Raw genomic sequence first — 19,117 nt, forward strand, 5'->3', positions numbered from 1 at the left:
GCTGCGTGGTCCCATGGTGTTTATACTTGCGTACTATTGTTTGTACAGATGAACGTGGTACCTTCAGGCGTTTGGAAATTGCTCCCAAGGATGAACCAGACTTGTGGAGGTCTACAATTTGTTTTCGGAGGTCTTGTCGGATTTCTTTTGATTTTCCCATGATGTCAAGCAAAGAGGCACTGAGTTTGAAGGTAGGCCTTGAAATACATCCACAGGTACACCTACAGTGGGGCAAAAAAGTATTTAGTCAGCCACCAATTGTGCAAGTTCTCCCACTTAAAAAGATGAGAGAGGCCTGTAATTTTCATCATAGGTACACTTCAACTATGACAGACAAAATGAGAAAAGAAAATCCATAAAATCACATTGTAGGATTTTTTATGAATTTATTTGCAAATTATGGTGGAAAATAAGTATTTGGTCAATAACAAAAGTTTCTCAATACTTTGTTATATACCCTTTGTTGGCAATGACAGAGGTCAAACGTTTTCACAAAGTCTTCACAAGGTTTTCACACACTGTTGCTGGTATTTTGGCCCATTCCTCCATGCAGATCTCCTCTAGAGCAGTGATGTTTTGGGGCTGTTGCTGGGCAACACGGACTTTCAACTCCCTGCAAAGATTTTATATGGGGTTGAGATCTGGAGACTGGCTAGGCCACTCCAGGACCTTGAAATGCTTCTTACGAAGCCACTCCTTCGTTGCCCGGGCGGTGTGTTTGGGATCATTGTCATGCTGAAAGACCCAGCCACGTTTCATCTTCAATGCCCTTGCTGATGGAAGGAGGTTTTCACTCAAAATCTCACGATACGTGGCCCCATTCATTCTTTCCCTTACACGGATCAGTCGTCCTGGTCCCTTTGCAGAAAAACAGCCCCAAAGCATGATGTTTCCACCCCCATGCTTCACAGTAGGTATGGTGTTCTTTGGATGCAACTCAGCATTCTTTGTCCTCCAAACACGACGAGTTGAGTTTTTACCAAAAAGTTCTATTTTGGTTTCATCTGACCATATGACATTCTCCCAATCTTCTTCTGGATCATCCAAATGCTCTCTAGCAAACTTCAGACGGGCCTGGACATGTACTGGCTTAAGCAGGGGGACACGTCTGGCACTGCAGGATTTGAGTCCCTGGCGGCGTAGTGTGTTACTGATGGTAGGCTTTGTTACTTTGGTCCCAGCTCTCTGCAGGTCATTCACTAGGTCCCCCCGTGTGGTTCTGGGATTTTTGCTCACCGTTCTTGTGATCATTTTGACCCCACGGGGTGAGATCTTGCGTGGAGCCCCAGATCGAGGGAGATTATCAGTGGTCTTGTATGTCTTCCATTTCCTAATAATTGCTCCCACAGTTGATTTCTTCAAACCAAGCTGCTTACCTATTGCAGATTCAGTCTTCCCAGCCTGGTGCAGGTCTACAATTTTGTTTCTGGTGTCCTTTGACAGCCCTTTGGTCTTGGCCATAGTGGAGTTTGGAGTGTGACTGTTTGAGGTTGTGGACAGGTGTCTTTTATACTGATAACAAGTTCAAACAGGTGCCATTAATACAGGTAACGAGTGGAGGACAGAGGAGCCTCTTAAAGAAGAAGTTACAGGTCTGTGAGAGCCAGAAATCTTGCAAATAAATTCATTACAAATCCTACAATGTGATTTTCTGGATTTTTTTTTCTCATTTTGTCTGTCATAGTTGAAGTGTACCTATGATGAAAATTACAGGCCTCTCTCATCTTTTTAAGTGGGAGAACTTGCACAATTGGTGGCTGACTAAATACTTTTTTGCCCCACTGTTATTAGCCTATCAGAAGCTTCTAAAGCCATGACATAATTTTCTGGAATTTTCCAAGCTGTTTAAAGGCACAGTCAACTTAGTGTATGTAAACTTCTGACCCACTGGAATTGTGATACAGTGAAATAATCTGTCTAAACAATTGTTGGAAAAATGACTTGTGTCATGCACAAAGTAGATGTTCTAACCGACTTGGCAACACTATAGCTTGTTAACAAGAAATGTGAGGAGTGGCTGAAAAACGAGTTTTAATGACTCCAACCTAAGTGTATGTAAACTTCTGACTTCAACTGTAGGGAACAACGTGCTTGAGCTCTATCACTACTCACCTCTTGTAAACAACCTTGAGGTCTCTCCACTCCAGAAATGAACACATCTTTGGTTTCCTGGCCAGAACCGTCTGGACCAGCTCTCTGGTAATCTTCTTCTTCTCCTTATCAGACAGAGGAACATACCACTTCTGGAGACGCAGCTTCCCCTGCCTACTGAACAGCAGCATGAACTGCATCTGGAAGAGAGGGCGAGAAGGAGGGATATTAGTGGAGACGGAAAGGAGAGACAAGGAGGGATATTAGTGGAGACAGGGAGGAGAGGAGAGACAAGGAGGGATATTAGAGGAGACGGAGGAGGGATATTAGTGGAGACGGAGGAGAGGAGAGAGAAGGAGAGACAATAGTGGAGACGGAGAGGAGAGACAAGGAGGGATATTAGTGGAGACGGAGGAGAGGAGAGAGAAGGAGGGATATTAGTGGAGACGGAGGAGAGGAGAGAGAAGGAGAGACAATAGTGGAGACGGAGAGGAGAGACAAGGAGGGATATTAGTGGAGACGGAGGAGAGGAGAGAGAAGGAGGGATATTAGTGGAGACGGAGGAGAGGAGAGTGAAGGAGGGATATTAGTGGAGACGGAGGAGAGGAGAGAGAAGGAGGGATATTAGTAGAGACGGAAAGGAGAGACAAGGAGGGATATTAGTGGAGACGGGGAGGAGAGGAGAGACAAGGAGGGATATTAGAGGAGAGGAGAGACAACGAGGGATATTAGTGGAGACGGAGGAGAGGAGAGACAAGGAGGGATATTAGTGGAGACGGAGGAGAGGAGAGAGAAGGAGAGATATTAGTGGAGACGGAAAGGAGAGACAAGGAGGGATATTAGTAGAGACAGGGAGGAGAGACAAGGAGGGACATTAGTGGAGACAGGGAGGAGAGACAAGGAGGGACATTAGTGGAGACGGAAGGAGAGACAAGGAGGGACCCAAACACAAATGTTCCTTCAACCAAACACAAACAGCCCCTGTAGACAAACACAAACAGCCCTATAAGGGCACCTTGCCCCGTCATGTATTGTTCAAGGGGATGTAAGGGCACCTTGCCCCGTCATGTATTGTTCAAGGGGCTGTAAGGACACCTTGCCCGTCATGTATTGTTCAGAGGACTGTAAGGGCACCTTGCCCGTCATGTATTGTTCAGAGGACTGTAAGGGCACCTTGCCCCGTCATGTATTGTTCAGAGGACTGTAAGGGCACCTTGCCCCGTCATGTATTGTTCAGAGGACTGTAAGGGCACCTTGCCCGTCATGTATTGTTCAGAGGACTGTAAGGGCACCTTGCCCGTCATGTATTGTTCAGAGGACTGTAAGGGCACCTTGCCCGTCATGTATTGTTCAGAGGACTGTAAGGGCACCTTGCCCCGTCATGTATTGTTCAAGGGGCTGTAAGGGCACCTTGCCCCGTCATGTATTGTTCAAGGGGCTGTAAGGGCACCTTGCCCCGTCATGTATTGTTCAGAGGACTGTAAGGGCACCTTGCCCGACATGTATTGTTCAGAGGACTGTAAGGGCACCTTGCCCGACATGTATTGTTCAGAGGACTGTAAGGGCACCTTGCCCCGTCATGTATTGTTCAGAGGACTGTAAGGGCACCTTGCCCGACATGTATTGTTCAGAGGACTGTAAGGGCACCTTGCCCCGTCATGTATTGTTCAAGGGGGTTGTAAGGACACCTTGCCCGTCATGTATTGTTCAAGGGGGTTGTAAGGACACCTTGCCCGTCATGTATTGTTCAGAGGACTGTAAGGGCACCTTGCCCCGTCATGTATTGTTCAAGGGGCTGTAAGGGCACCTTGCCCGTCATGTATTGTTCAGAGGACTGTAAGGACACCTTGCCCGTCATGTATTGTTCAGAGGACTGTAAGGACACCTTGCCCCGTCATGTATTGTTCAGAGGACTGTAAGGGCACCTTGCCCGTCATGTATTGTTTAGAGGACTGTAAGGGCACCTTGCCCCGTCATGTATTGTTCAAGGGGCTGTAAGGACACCTTGCCCGTCATGTATTGTTTAGAGGACTGTAAGGGCACCTTGCCCCGTCATGTATTGTTCAGAGGACTGTAAGGACACCTTGCCCCGTCATGTATTGTTCAGAGGACTGTAAGGGCACCTTGCCCCGTCATGTATTGTTCAGAGGACTGTAAGGGCACCTTGCCCCGTCATGTATTGTTCAAGGGGGTTGTAAGGACACCTTGCCCCGTCATGTATTGTTCAGAGGACTGTAAGGGCACCTTGCCCCGTCATGTATTGTTCAGAGGACTGTAAGGGCACCTTGCCCCGTCATGTATTGTTCAGAGGACTGTAAGGGCACCTTGCCCCATCATGTATTGTTCAGAGGACTGTAAGGGCACCTTGCCCCGTCATGTATTGTTCAAGGGGGTTGTAAGGACACCTTGCCCCGTCATGTATTGTTCAGAGGACTGTAAGGGCACCTTGCCCCGTCATGTATTGTTCAGAGGACTGTAAGGGCACCTTGCCCCGTCATGTATTGTTCAGAGGACTGTAAGGGCACCTTGCCCCGTCATGTATTGTTCAGAGGACTGTAAGGGCACCTTGCCCGTCATGTATTGTTTAGAGGACTGTAAGGGCACCTTGCCCCGTCATGTATTGTTCAAGGGGCTGTAAGGACACCTTGCCCGTCATGTATTGTTTAGAGGACTGTAAGGACACCTTGCCTCGTCATGTATTGTTCAGAGGACTGTAAGGGCACCTTGCCCCGTCATGTATTGTTCAGAGGACTGTAAGGGCACCTTGCCCCGTCATGTATTGTTCAAGGGGGTTGTAAGGACACCTTGCCCGTCATGTATTGTTCAAGGGGGTTGTAAGGACACCTTGCCCGTCATGTATTGTTCAGAGGACTGTAAGGACACCTTGCCCCGTCATGTATTGTTCATAGGACTGTAAGGGCACCTTGCCCGTCATGTATTGTTTAGAGGACTGTAAGGGCACCTTGCCCCGTCATGTATTGTTTAGAGGACTGTAAGGGCACCTTGCCCCGTCATGTATTGTTCAAGGGGCTGTAAGGACACCTTGCCCGTCATGTATTGTTTAGAGGACTGTAAGGGCACCTTGCCCCGTCATGTATTGTTCAGAGGACTGTAAGGGCACCTTGCCCCGTCATGTATTGTTCAGAGGACTGTAAGGGCACCTTGCCCCATCATGTATTGTTCAGAGGACTGTAAGGGCACCTTGCCCCGTCATGTATTGTTCAAGGGGGTTGTAAGGACACCTTGCCCCGTCATGTATTGTTCAGAGGACTGTAAGGGCACCTTGCCCCGTCATGTATTGTTCAGAGGACTGTAAGGGCACCTTGCCCCGTCATGTATTGTTCAGAGGACTGTAAGGGCACCTTGCCCCGTCATGTATTGTTCAGAGGACTGTAAGGGCACCTTGCCCGACATGTATTGTTCAGAGGACTGTAAGGGCACCTTGCCCCGTCATGTATTGTTCAAGGGGGTTGTAAGGACACCTTGCCCGTCATGTATTGTTCAAGGGGGTTGTAAGGACACCTTGCCCGTCATGTATTGTTCAGAGGACTGTAAGGGCACCTTGCCCCGTCATGTATTGTTCAAGGGGCTGTAAGGGCACCTTGCCCGTCATGTATTGTTCAGAGGACTGTAAGGACACCTTGCCCGTCATGTATTGTTCAGAGGACTGTAAGGACACCTTGCCCCGTCATGTATTGTTCAGAGGACTGTAAGGGCACCTTGCCCGTCATGTATTGTTTAGAGGACTGTAAGGGCACCTTGCCCCGTCATGTATTGTTCAAGGGGCTGTAAGGACACCTTGCCCGTCATGTATTGTTTAGAGGACTGTAAGGGCACCTTGCCCCGTCATGTATTGTTCAGAGGACTGTAAGGACACCTTGCCCCGTCATGTATTGTTCAGAGGACTGTAAGGGCACCTTGCCCCGTCATGTATTGTTCAGAGGACTGTAAGGGCACCTTGCCCCGTCATGTATTGTTCAAGGGGGTTGTAAGGACACCTTGCCCCGTCATGTATTGTTCAGAGGACTGTAAGGGCACCTTGCCCCGTCATGTATTGTTCAGAGGACTGTAAGGGCACCTTGCCCGTCATGTATTGTTCAGAGGACTGTAAGGGCACCTTGCCCCGTCATGTATTGTTCAGAGGACTGTAAGAGCACCTTGCCCCATTATGTATTGTTCAGAGGACTGTAAGGGCACCTTGCCCCGTCATGTATTGTTCAAGGGGGTTGTAAGGACACCTTGCCCCGTCATGTATTGTTCAGAGGACCTGTAAGGGCACCTTGCCCCGTCATGTATTGTTCAGAGGACTGTAAGGGCACCTTGCCCCGTCATGTATTGTTCAGAGGACTGTAAGGGCACCTTGCCCCGTCATGTATTGTTCAGAGGACTGTAAGGGCACCTTGCCGTCATGTATTGTTTAGAGGACTGTAAGGGCACCTTGCCCCGTCATGTATTGTTCAAGGGGCTGTAAGGACACCTTGCCCGTCATGTATTGTTTAGAGGACTGTAAGGACACCTTGCCTCGTCATGTATTGTTCAGAGGACTGTAAGGGCACCTTGCCCCGTCATGTATTGTTCAGAGGACTGTAAGGGCACCTTGCCCCGTCATGTATTGTTCAAGGGGGTTGTAAGGACACCTTGCCCGTCATGTATTGTTCAAGGGGGTTGTAAGGACACCTTGCCCGTCATGTATTGTTCAGAGGACTGTAAGGACACCTTGCCCCGTCATGTATTGTTCAGAGGACTGTAAGGGCACCTTGCCCGTCATGTATTGTTTAGAGGACTGTAAGGGCACCTTGCCCCGTCATGTATTGTTTAGAGGACTGTAAGGGCACCTTGCCCCGTCATGTATTGTTCAAGGGGCTGTAAGGACACCTTGCCCGTCATGTATTGTTTAGAGGACTGTAAGGGCACCTTGCCCCGTCATGTATTGTTCAGAGGACTGTAAGGGCACCTTGCCCCGTCATGTATTGTTCAGAGGACTGTAAGGGCACCTTGCCCCATCATGTATTGTTCAGAGGACTGTAAGGGCACCTTGCCCCGTCATGTATTGTTCAAGGGGGTTGTAAGGACACCTTGCCCCGTCATGTATTGTTCAGAGGACTGTAAGGGCACCTTGCCCCGTCATGTATTGTTCAGAGGACTGTAAGGGCACCTTGCCCCGTCATGTATTGTTCAGAGGACTGTAAGGGCACCTTGCCCCGTCATGTATTGTTCAGAGGACTGTAAGGGCACATTGCCCGTCATGTATTGTTTAGAGGACTGTAAGGGCACCTTGCCCCGTCATGTATTGTTCAAGGGGCTGCTGTACGGACCCTTGCCCGTCATGTATTGTTTAGAGGCCTGTAAGGGCCCCTTGCCCCGTCATGTATTGTTCAGAGGACTGTAAGGGCACCTTGCCCGTCATGTATTGTTCAGAGGACTGTAAGGGCACCTTGCCCCGTCATGTATTTTTCAGGGGGTTGTAAGGCACACCTTGCCCCGTCATGTATTGTTTCAGAGGACTGTAAGGGCACCTTGCCCCTCATGTATTTTTCAGAGGACTGTAAGGGCACCTTGCCCCGTCATGTATTGTTCAGAGGACTGTAAGGGCACCTGGCCCCGTCATGTATTGTTCAGAGGACTGTAAGGGCACCTTGCCCGTCATGTATTGTTCAGAGGACTGTAAGGGCACCTTGCCCGTCATGTATTGTTCAGAGACTGTAAGGGCACCTTGCCCCGTCATGTATTGTTCGAGGACTGTAAGGGCACCTTGCCCGTCATGTATTGTTCAAGGGTGTAAGGGCCACTTGCCCCGTCATGTATTGTTCAAGGTGCGCTGTAAGGGCACCGGCCCCGTCATGTATTGTTCAAGGGGCTGTAAGGGCACCTTGCCCCTCATGTATTGTTCAGAGGACTGTAAGGGCACCTTGCCCCGTCATGTATTGTTCAAGGGGTTGTAAGGACACCTTGCCCCGTCATGTATTGTTCAAGGACTGTAAGGGCACCTTGCCCCGTCATGTATTGTTCAGAGGACTGTAAGGGCACCTTGCCCCGTCATGTATTGTTTAAGAGGACTGTAAGGGCACCTTGCCCCGTCATGTATTTTTCAGGGACTGTAAGACACCTTGCCCCTCATGTATTGTTAGAGGACTGTAAGGGCACCTTGCCCGTCATGTATTGTTTCAGAGGACTGTAAGGACACCTTGCCCCGTCATGTATTTTTCAAAGGGACTGTAAGGGCACCTTGCCCCGTCATGTATTGTTCAGAGGACTGTAAGGCACCTTGCCCCGTCATGTATTGTTCAAGGGGTTGTAAGGACACCTTGCCCCGTCATGTATTGTTCAGAGACTGTAAGGGCACCTTGCCCCGTCATGTATTGTTCAGAGGACTGTAAGGGCACCTTGCCCCGTCATTTATTGTTCAGAGGACGTGTAAGGGCAACCTTGCCCCTCATGTTTGTTCAGAGGACTGTAAGGGCACCTTGCCCCGTCATGTATTGTTCAAGGGGGTTTGTAGGACACCTTGCCCCTCATGTATTGTTCAGAGGACTGTAAGGGCACCTTGCCCCGTCATGTATTGTTAGGACTGTAAGGGCACCTTGCCCCGTCATGTATTGTTCGAGGACTGTTAAGGGCACCTTGCCCCGTCATGTATTGTTCAGAGGACGTAAGGGCACTTGCCCGTCATGTAATTGTTAGAGACTGTAAGGGCACCTTGCCCCGTCATGTATTGTTCAGGGCTGTAAGGACACCTTGCCCGTCATGTATTGTTTTAGAGGACTGTAAGGGCACCTTGCCCCGTCATGTATTGTTCAGAGGACTGTAAGGCACCTTGCCCCGTCATGTATTTCAGAGGACTGTAAGGGCACCTTGCCCCGTCATGTATTGTTCAGGGTGTTGTAAGGGCACCTTGCCCCGTCATGTATTGTTCAGAGGACTGTAAGGGCACCTTGCCCCGTCATGTATTGTTTCGAGGACTGTAAGGGCACCTTGCCCCGTCATGTATTGTTCAAGGGGTTGTAAGGACACCTTGCCCGTCATGTATTGTTCAAGGGTTGTAAGGACACCTGCCCGTCTGTATTGTTCAGAGGACTGTAAGGCACCTTGCCCCGTCATGTATTGTTTAGAGGCTGTAAGGGCACCTGCCCCGTCATGTATTGTTCAAGGGGCTGTAAGGACCTTGCCCGTCATGTATTGTTAGAGGACTGTAAGGGCACCTTGCCCCGTCATGTATTGTTCAGAGGACTGTAAGGGCACCTTGCCCCGTCATGTATTGTTCAGAGGACTGTAAGGGCACCTTGCCCCTCATGTTTGTTCAGAGGACTGTAAGGGCACCTTGCCCCGTCATGTATTGTTCAAGGTTGTAAGACCCTTGCCCCGTCATGTATTGTTCAGAGGACGGTAAGGCACCTTGCCCCGTCATGTATTGTTCAGAGGACTGTAAGGGCACCTTGCCCCGTCATGTATTGTTCAGAGGTGTAAGGGCACCTTGCCCGTCATGTATGTTCAGGGACTGTAAGGCACCTTGCCCTCATGTATGTTTGAGGACTGTAAGGGCACCTTGCCCCGTCATGTATTGTTCAAGGGGCTGTAAGGACACCTTGCCCGTCATGTATTGTTTAGAGGACTGTAAGGCACCTTGCCCCGTCATGTATTGTTCAGAGGACTGTAAGGGCACCTTCCCCGTCATGTATTGTTCAGGAGGACTGTAAGGGCACCTTGCCCCGTCATGTATGGTTCAAGGGGTTGTAAGGCACCTTGCCCCGTCATGTATTGTTCAGAGGACTGTAAGGGCACCTTGCCCTCATGTCATTGTTCAAGGGTGTACGTACACTTTGCCCGTCATGTATTGTTCAGAGGACTGTAAGGGCACCTTGCCCCGTCATGTATTGTTCAGAGGACTGTAAGGGCCCCTTGCCCCGTCATGTATTGTTCAGAGGACTGTAAGGGCACCTTGCCCGTCTAGTATTGTTCGAGGACTGTAGGGCACCTGGCCCCTTCATGTATTGTTCAGAGGACTGTAAGGGCACCTTGCCCGTCATGTATTGTTCAGAGGACTGTAAGGGCACCTTGCCCCTTCATGTATTGTTCAGAGAGGGTAGGGCACCTTGCCCCGTCATGTATTGTTCAAGGGGCTGTAAGGGCACCTTGCCCCGTCATGTATTGTTCAAGGGGCTGTAAGGGCACCGTGCCCCGTCATGTATTGTTCAAGGGGCTGTAAGGGCACCTTGCCCCATCATGTATTGTTCAGAGGACTGTAAGGGCGCCTTGCCCCGTCATGTATTGTTCAAGGGGTTGTAAGACACCTTGCCCCGTCATGTATTGTTCAGAAGGACTGTAAGGGCACCTTGCCCCGTCATGTATTGTTCGAGGACTGTAAGGGCACCTTGCCCCGTCATGTATTGTTCAAGGACTGTAAGGGCACCTTGCCCTTCATGTATTGTTCAGAGGACTGTAAGGGCACCTTGCCCGTCATGTATTTGTTCAGAGGACTGTAAGGCCACCTTGCCCCGTCATGTGTTGTTCAGAGGACTGTAAGGGCAACCTTGCCCCGTCATGTATTGTTTCAGAGGACTGTAAGGGCACCTTGCCCGTCATGTATTGTTCAGAGGACTGTAAGGGCAACTTGCCCCGTCATGTATTGTTCAGAGACTGTAAGGGCACCTTGCCCCGTCATGTATTGTTCAAGGGGCTGTAACACCTTGCCCCGTCATGTATTGTTCAAGGGGCCTGTAAGGGCACCTTGCCCGTCATGTATTGTTCAGGGGCTGTAAGGGCACCTTGCCCCGTCATGTATTGTTCAAGGGGCTGTAAGGGCACCTTGCCCCGTCATGTATTGTTCAAGGGGCTGTAAGGGCACCTTGCCCCATCATGTATTGTTCAGAGGACTGGTGTAGTGTACTATAGTGTAGTGTATTGTTCATAGGACTGGTGTAGTGTACTATAGTGTAGTGTATTGTTCATAGGATTGATGTAGTGTACTATAGTGTGGCGTGGATAATAAAATCTCCTGAAGACGAGATTACATAAATCTGCCCCTAAACCCTAACCAAATAATTTTTATATTTATTGTCCCCCCTCCAGAACCAAACGTACACTTTGGGGTTCACAATCTGTTTGACAAAATATATCTATCGACAAATCATATCGAAACATCAGGTCACCCTACCGAACCTGCTACAACATCCTGTAGGCCTGTCTGCTGCCTTTTCGTTGCCACAGCCTAAATGCCAGTCACCAAACTACCCTGCTACAACATACTGTAGGCCTGTCTGCTGCCTTTTCGTTGCCACAGCCTAAATGCCAGGTCACCAAACTACCCTGCTACAACATACTGTAGGCCTGCTGCTGCCTTTTCGTTGCCACAGCCTAAATGCCAGTCACCAAACTACCCTGCTACAACATACTGTAGGCCTGTCTGCTGCCTTTTCTGTTGGCCACAGCCTAAATGCCAGTCACCAAACTACCCTGCTACAACATACTGTAGGTCCCTGTCTGCTGCCTTTTCGTTGCCACAGCCTAAATGCCAGTCACCAAACTACCCTGCTACAACATACTGTAGGCCTGTCTGCTGCCTTTTCGTTGCCACAGCCTAAATGCCAGTCCCAAACACCCTGCTACAACATACTGTAGGCCTGTCTGCTGCCTTTTCGTTGCCACAGCCTAAATGCAGTCACCAAACTACGCTGCTACAACATACTGTAGGCCTTTCTGCTGCCTTTTCGTTGCCACAGCCTAAATGCCAGTCACCAAACTACCCTGCTACAACATCACTGTAGGGCCTGTCTGCTGCCTTTTCGTTGCCACAGCCTAAATGCCAGTCACCAAAACTACCCTGCTACAACATACTGTAGGCCTGTCTGCTGCCTTTTCGTTGCACCAGCCTAAATGCCAGTCACCAAACTACCCTGTACAACATATGTAGGCCTGTCTGCTGCCTTTTCGTTGCCACAGCCTAAATGCCAGTCACCAAACTACCCTGCTACAACATACTGTAGGCCTGTCTGCTGCCTTTTCGTTGCCACAGCCTAAATGCCAGTCACCAAACTACCCTGCTACAACATACTGTAGGGCCTGTTCTGCTGCCTTTTCGTTGCCACAGCAGCCTAAATGCCAGTCACCCAAACTACCCTGCTACAACATACTGTAGGCCTGTCTGCTGCCTTTTCGTTGCCACAGCCTAAATGCCAGTCACCAAACTACCCTGCTAACAACATACTGTAGGCCTGTCTGCTGCCTTTTCGTTGCCACAGCCTAAATCCAGTCACCAAACTACCCTGCTACAACATACTGTAGGCCTGTCTCCTGCCTTTTCGTTGCCACAGCCTAATGTCAGTCACCACACTACCCTGCTACAACATACTGTCTGTCTGCTGTCAGTCACCACACTACCCTGCTACAACATACTGTCGGGCCTGTCTGCTGCCTTTTCGTTGCCACAGCCTAAATGCAGTCACCAAACTACCCTGCTACAACATACTGTAGGGCCTGTTCGCTGCCTTTTCGTTGCCACAGCCTAAATGGCAGTCACCAAACTACCCTGCTACAACATACTGTAGGGCCTGTCTGCTGCCTTTTCGTTGCCACAGCCTAAATGCCAGTCACCAAACTACCCTGCTACAACATACTTGTAGGCCTGTCTGCTGCCTTTTCGTTGCCACAGCCTAAATGCCAGTCACCAAACTACCCTGCTACAACATACTGTAGGCCTGTCTGCTGCTTTCGTTGCCACAGCCTAAATGCCAGTCACCAAACACCCTGCTACAACATACTGTAGGGCTGTCTGCTGCCTTTTCGTTCCACAGCCTAAATGCCAGTCACCAAACTACCCTGCTACACATACTGTAGGCCTGTCTGCTGCCTTTTCGTTGCCACAGCCTAAATGCCAGTCACCAAACTACCCTGCTACAACTACTGTAGGGCCTGTCTGCTGCCTTTTCGTTGCCACAGCCTAAATGCCAGTCACCAAACTACCCTGCTACAACATACTGTAGGCCTGTCTGCTGCCTTTTCGTTGCCACAGCCTAAATGCCAGTCACCAAACTACCCTGCTACAACATACTGTAGGGCCGTCTGCTGCCTTTTCGTTACCAAGCCTAAATGCCTCACCAACTACCCTCCTACAACAACTGTAGCCTGTCTGCTGCCTTTTCGTTCCACAGCCTAAATGCCAGTCACCAAACTCCCTGCTCACAACATACTGTAGGCCTGTCTGCTGCCTTTTCGTTGCCACAGCCTAAATGCCAGTCACCAACCACCCTGCTACAACATACTGTAGGCCTGTCTGCTGCCTTTTCGTTGCCACAGCCTAAATGCCAGTCACCAAACTACCCTGCTACAACATACTGTAGGGCCTGTCTGCTGCCTTTTCGTTGCCACAGCCTAAATGCCAGTCACCAAACTACCCTGCTACAACATACTGTAGGCCTGTCTGCTGCCTTTTCGTTGCCACAGCCTAAATGCCAGTCACCAAACTACCTGCTACAACATACTGTAGGCCTGTCTGCTGCCTTTTCGTTCAACAGCCTAAATGCCAGTCACCAAACTACCCTGCTACAACATACTGTAGGCCTGTCTGCTGCCTTTTCGTTGCACAAGCCTAAATGCCAGTCACCAAACTACCCTGCTACAACATACTGTAGGGCCTGTCTGCTGCCTTTTCGTTGCCACAGCCTAATGCCAGTCACCAAACTACCCTGCTACAACATACTGTAGGCCTGTCTGCTGCCTTTCGTTGCCACAGCCTAAATGCCAGTCACCAAACTACCCTGCTAACATACTGTAGGGCCTGTCTGCTGCCTTTTCGTTGCCACAGCCTAAATGCCAGTCACCAAACTACCTGCTACAACATACTGTAGGCCTGTCTGCTGCCTTTTCGTTCCACAGCCTAAATGCCAGTCACCAAACTACCCTGCTACAACAACTGTAGGGCCTGTCTGTTGCCTTTTCGTTGCCACAGCCTAAATGCCAGTCACCAAACTACCCTGCTACAACATACTGTAGGGCCTGTCTGCTGCCTTTTCGTTGCCACAGCCTAAATGCAGTCACCAAACTACCCTGCTACAACATACTGTAGGCCTGTCTGCTGCCTTTTCGTTGCCACAGCCTAAATGCCAGTCACCAAACTACCCTGCTACAACATACTTAGGCCTGTCTGCTGCCTTTTCGTTGCCACAGCCTAAATGCCAGTCACCAAACTACCCTGCTACAACATACTGTAGGCCTGTCTGCTGCCTTTTCGTTGCCCACAGCCTAAATGCCAGTCACCAAACTACCCTGTCACAACAACTGTAGGCCTGTCTGCTGCCTTTTCGTTGCCACAGCCTAAATGCCATGCACCAAACTACCCTGCTACAACATACTGTAGGCCTGTCTGCTGCCTTTTCGTTGCCACAGCCTAAATGCCAGTCACCAAACTACCCTGCTACAACATACTGTAGGGCCTGTCTGCTGCCTTTTCGTTGCCACAGCCTAAATGCCAGTCACCAAACTACCCTGCTACAACATACTGTCTGTCTGCTGCCTTTTCGTTGCCACAGCCTAAATGCCAGTCACCAAACTACCCTGCTACAACATACTGTAGGCCTGTCTGCTGCCTTTTCGTTCCACAGCCTAAATGCCAGTCACCAAACTACCCTGCTACAACATACTGTAGGCCTGTCTGCTGCCTTTTCGTTGCCACAGCACTAAATGCCAGTCACCAAACTACCCTGCTACAACATACTGTAGGGCCTGTCTGCTGCCTTTTCGTTGCCACAGCCTAAATGCCAGTCACCAAACTACCCTGCTACAACATACTGTAGGCCTGTCTGCTGCCTTTTCGTTGCCACAGCCTAAATGCCAGTCACCAACTACCCTGCTACAACATACTGTAGGCCTGTCTGCTGCCTTTTCGTTGCCACAGCCTAAATGCCAGTCACCAAACTACCCTGCACAACATACTGTAGGGCCTGTCTGCTGCCTTTTCGTTGCCACAGCCTAAATGCCAGTCACCACACTACCCTGCTACAACATACTGTCTGTCTGCTGCCTTTTCGTTGCCACAGCCTAAATGCCAGTCACCAAACTACCCTGCTACAACATACTGTAGGGCCTGTCTGCTGCCTTTTCGTTGCCACAGCCTAAATGCCAGTCACCAAACTACCCTGCTACAACATACTGTAGGCCTGTCTGCTGCCTTTTCGTTGCCACAGCCTAAATGCAGTCACCAAACTACCCTGCTACAACATACTGTAGGCCTGTCTGCTGCCTTTTCGTTGCCACAGCCTAAATGCCAGTCACCAAACTACCCTGCTACAACATACTGTAGGCCTGTCGCTGCCTTTTCGTTGCCCAGCCTAAATGCCAGTCACCAAACTACCCTGCTACAACATACTGTAGGCCTGTCTGCTGCCTTTTCGTTGCCACAGCCTAAATGCCAGTCACCAAACTACCCTGCTACAACATACGTAGGCCTGTCTGCTGCCTTTTCGTTCCACAGCCTAAATGCCAGTCACCAAACTCCCCTGCTACAACATACTGTAGGCCTGTCTGCTGCCTTTTCGTTGCCACAAGCCTAAATGCCAGTCACCAAACTACCCTGCTACAACATACTGTAGGGCCTGTCTGCTGCCTTTTCTGCCACAGCCTAAATGCCAGTCACCAAACTACCCTGCACAACATATGTAGGCCTGTCTGCTGCCTTTTCGTTGCCACAGCCTAAATGCCAGTCACCAAACTACCCTGCTACAACATACTGTAGGCCTGTCTGCTGCTTTTTCGTTCCACAGCCTAAATGCCAGTCACCAAACTACCCTGCTACAACATACTGTAGGCCTGTCTGCTGCCTTTTCGTTCCACACCTAAATGCCAGTCACCAAACTACCCTGCTACAACATACTGTAGGCCTGTCTGCTGCCTTTTCGTTGCCACAGCCTAAATGCAGTCACCAAACTACCCTGCTACAACATACTGTAGGCCTGTCTGCTGCCTTTTCGTTGCCACAGCCTAAATGCCAGTCACCAAACTACCCTGCTACAACAACTGTAGGGCCTTGTCTGCTGCCTTTTCGTTCCACAGCCTAAATGCCAGTCACCAAACTACCCTGCTACAACATACTGTAGGCCTGTCTGCTGCCTTTTCGTTGCCACAGCCTAAATGCCAGTCACCAAACTACCCTGCTACAAATACTGTAGGGCCTTTCTGCTGCCTTTTCGTTGCCACAGCCTAAATGCCAGTCAACAAACTACCCTGCTACAACATACTGTAGGCCTGTCTGCTGCCTTTTCGTTGCCACAGCCTAATATCCAGTCACCAAACTACCCTGCTACACATACTGTAGGGCCTGTCTGCTGCCTTTTCGTTAACGCAAGCCTAAATGCCAGTCACCAAACTACCCTGCTACAACATACTGTAGGCCTGTCTGCTGCCTTTCGTTACACAGCCTAAATGCCAGTCACCAAACTACCCTGCTACAACATACTGTAGGCCTGTCTGCTGCCTTTTCGTTGGCCACAGCCTAAATGCAGTCACCAAACTACCTGCTACAACATACTGTAGGCCTGTCTGCTGCCTTTTCGTTGCCACAGCCTAATGCCAGTCACCAAACTACCCTGCTACAACATACTGTAGGCCTGTCTGCTGCCTTTTCGTTGCCACAGCCTAAATGCCAGTCACCAAACTACCTGCACAACATACTGTAGGCCTGTCTGCTGCCTTTTCGTTGCCACAGCCTAAATGCCAGTCACCAAACTACCCTGCTACAACATACTGTAGGCCTGTCTGCTGCCTTTTCGTTGCCAAGCCTAAATGCCAGTCACCAAACTACCCTGCTACAACATACTGTAGGGCCTGTCTGCTGCCTTTTCGTTGCCACAGCCTAAATGCCAGTCACCAAACTACCCTGCTACAACATACTGTAGGCCTGTCTGCTGCCTTTTCGTTGCCACAGCCTAAATGCCAGTCACCAAACTACCTGCTACAACATACTGTAGGCCTGTCTGCTGCCTTTTCGTTGCCACAGCCTAAATGCCAGTCACCAAACTACCCTGCTACAACATACTGTAGCCTGTCTGCTGCCTTTTCGTTGCCACAGCCTAAATGCCAGTCACCAAACTACCTGCTACAACATCCTGTAGGCCTGTCTGCTGCCTTTTCGTTGCCACAGCCTAAATGCCAGTCACCAAACTACCCTGCTACAACATACTGTAGGCCTGTCTGCTGCCTTTTCGTTGCCACAGCCTAAATGCCAGTCACCAAACTACCCTGCTACAACATACTGTAGGCCTGTCTGCTGCCTTTTCGTTGCCACAGCCTAAATGCCAGTCACCAAACTACCCTGCTACAACATACTGTAGGGCCTGTCTGCTGCCTTTTCGTTGCCACAGCCTAAATGCCAGTCACCAAACTACCCTGCTACAACATACTGTAGGGCCTGTCTGCTGCCTTTTCGTTGCCACAGCCTAAATGCCAGTCACCAAACTACCCTGCTACAACATACTGTAGGCCTGTCTGCTGCCTTTTCGTTGCCACAGCCTAAATGCCAGTCACCAAACTACCTTGCTACAACATACTGTAGGGCCTGTCTGCTGCCTTTTCGTTGCCAGCACCTAATCCAGTCACCAAACTACCCTGCTACAACATACTGTAGGGCCTGTCTGCTGCCTTTTCGTTGCCACAGCCTAAATGCCAGTCACCAACTACCCTGCTACAACATACTGTAGCCCTGTCTGCTGCCTTTTCGTTGCCACAGCCTAAATGCCATCACCAAACTACCCTGCTACAACATACTGTAGGGCCTGTCTGCTGCCTTTTCGTTGCCACAGCCTAAATGCCAGTCACCAAACTACCCTGCTACAACATACTGATGGCCTGTCTGCTGCCTTTTCGTTGCCACAGCCTAAATGCCAGTCACCAAACTACCTGCTACAACATACTGTAGGGCCTGTCGGCTGCCTTTTCGTTGCCACAGCCTAAATGCCAGTCACCAAACTACCCTGCTACAACTACTGTAGGCCTGTCTGCTGCCTTTTCGTTGCCACAGCCTAAATCCAGTCACCAAACTACCTGCTACAACATACTGTAGGGCCTGTCTGTTGCCTTTTCGTTGCCACAGCCTAAATGCCATCACCAAACTACCCTGCTACAAACATACTGTAGGCCTTGTCTGCTGCCTTTTCGTTGCCACAGCCTAAATGCAGTCACCAAACTACCCTGCTACAACATACTGTAGGGCCTGTCTGCTGCCTTTTCGTTGCCCCAGCCTAAATGCCAGTCACCAAACTACCCTGCTACAACATACTGTAGGCCTGTCTGCGCCTTTTCGTTGCCACAGCCTAAATGCCAGTCACCAAACTACCCTGCTACAACTACTGTAGGCCTGTCTGCTGCCTTTTCGTTGCCACAGCCTAAATGCCAGTCACCAAACTACCCTGCTACAACAAACTGTAGGCCTGTCTGCTGCCTTTTCGTTACAACGCCTAAATGCCAGTCACCAAACTACCCTGCTACAACATACTGTAGGCCTGTCTGCTGCCTTTTCGTTGCCACAGCCTAAATGCCAGTCACCAAACTACCCTGCTACAACATACTGTAGGGCCTGTCTGCTGCCTTTTCGTTGCCACAGCCTAAATGCCAGTCCACCAACTACCTGCTACAACATACTGTAGGCCTGTCTGCTGCCTTTTCTTGCCACAGCCTAAATGCCAGTCACCAAACTACCCTGCTACAACATACTGTAGGCCTGTCTGCTGCCTTTTCGTTCCACAGCCTAAATGCCAGTCACCAACTACCCTGCTACAACATACTGTAGGCCTGTCTGCTGCCTTTTCGTTCCACAGCTAAATGCCAGTCAACAAACTACCCTGCTACAACATACTGTAGGCCTGTCTGCTGCCTTTTCGTTGCACAGCCTAAATGCAGTCACCAAACTACCCTGCTACAACATACTGTAGGCCTGTCTGCTGCCTTTTCGTTGCCACAGCCTAAATGCCAGTCACCAAACTACCCTGCTACAACATACTGTAGGCCTGTTCTGCTGCCTTTTCGTTGCCACAGCCTAAATGCA

The 19,117-nt window shown here is 49.9% G+C and overlaps 1 protein-coding gene across 1 annotated transcript in view; it reads right to left on the reverse strand.

Moving 5' to 3' along the window:
- LOC120042387 (AP-1 complex subunit sigma-2-like) overlaps positions 1 to 19,117 on the reverse strand; it is an 83,466-nt gene that overhangs the window by 39,153 nt on the left and 25,196 nt on the right. Inside the window, exon 2 of the mRNA XM_038987225.1 lies at positions 2,113 to 2,291. Within this exon, the coding sequence (XP_038843153.1) occupies positions 2,113 to 2,291 (179 nt within the window). The remainder of the gene's footprint in view (positions 1 to 2,112; positions 2,292 to 19,117) is intronic.

This window comes from Salvelinus namaycush, unplaced genomic scaffold (assembly GCF_016432855.1).
Source record: "Salvelinus namaycush isolate Seneca unplaced genomic scaffold, SaNama_1.0 Scaffold668, whole genome shotgun sequence".
Taxonomy (NCBI): Eukaryota; Metazoa; Chordata; class Actinopteri; order Salmoniformes; family Salmonidae; genus Salvelinus; species Salvelinus namaycush.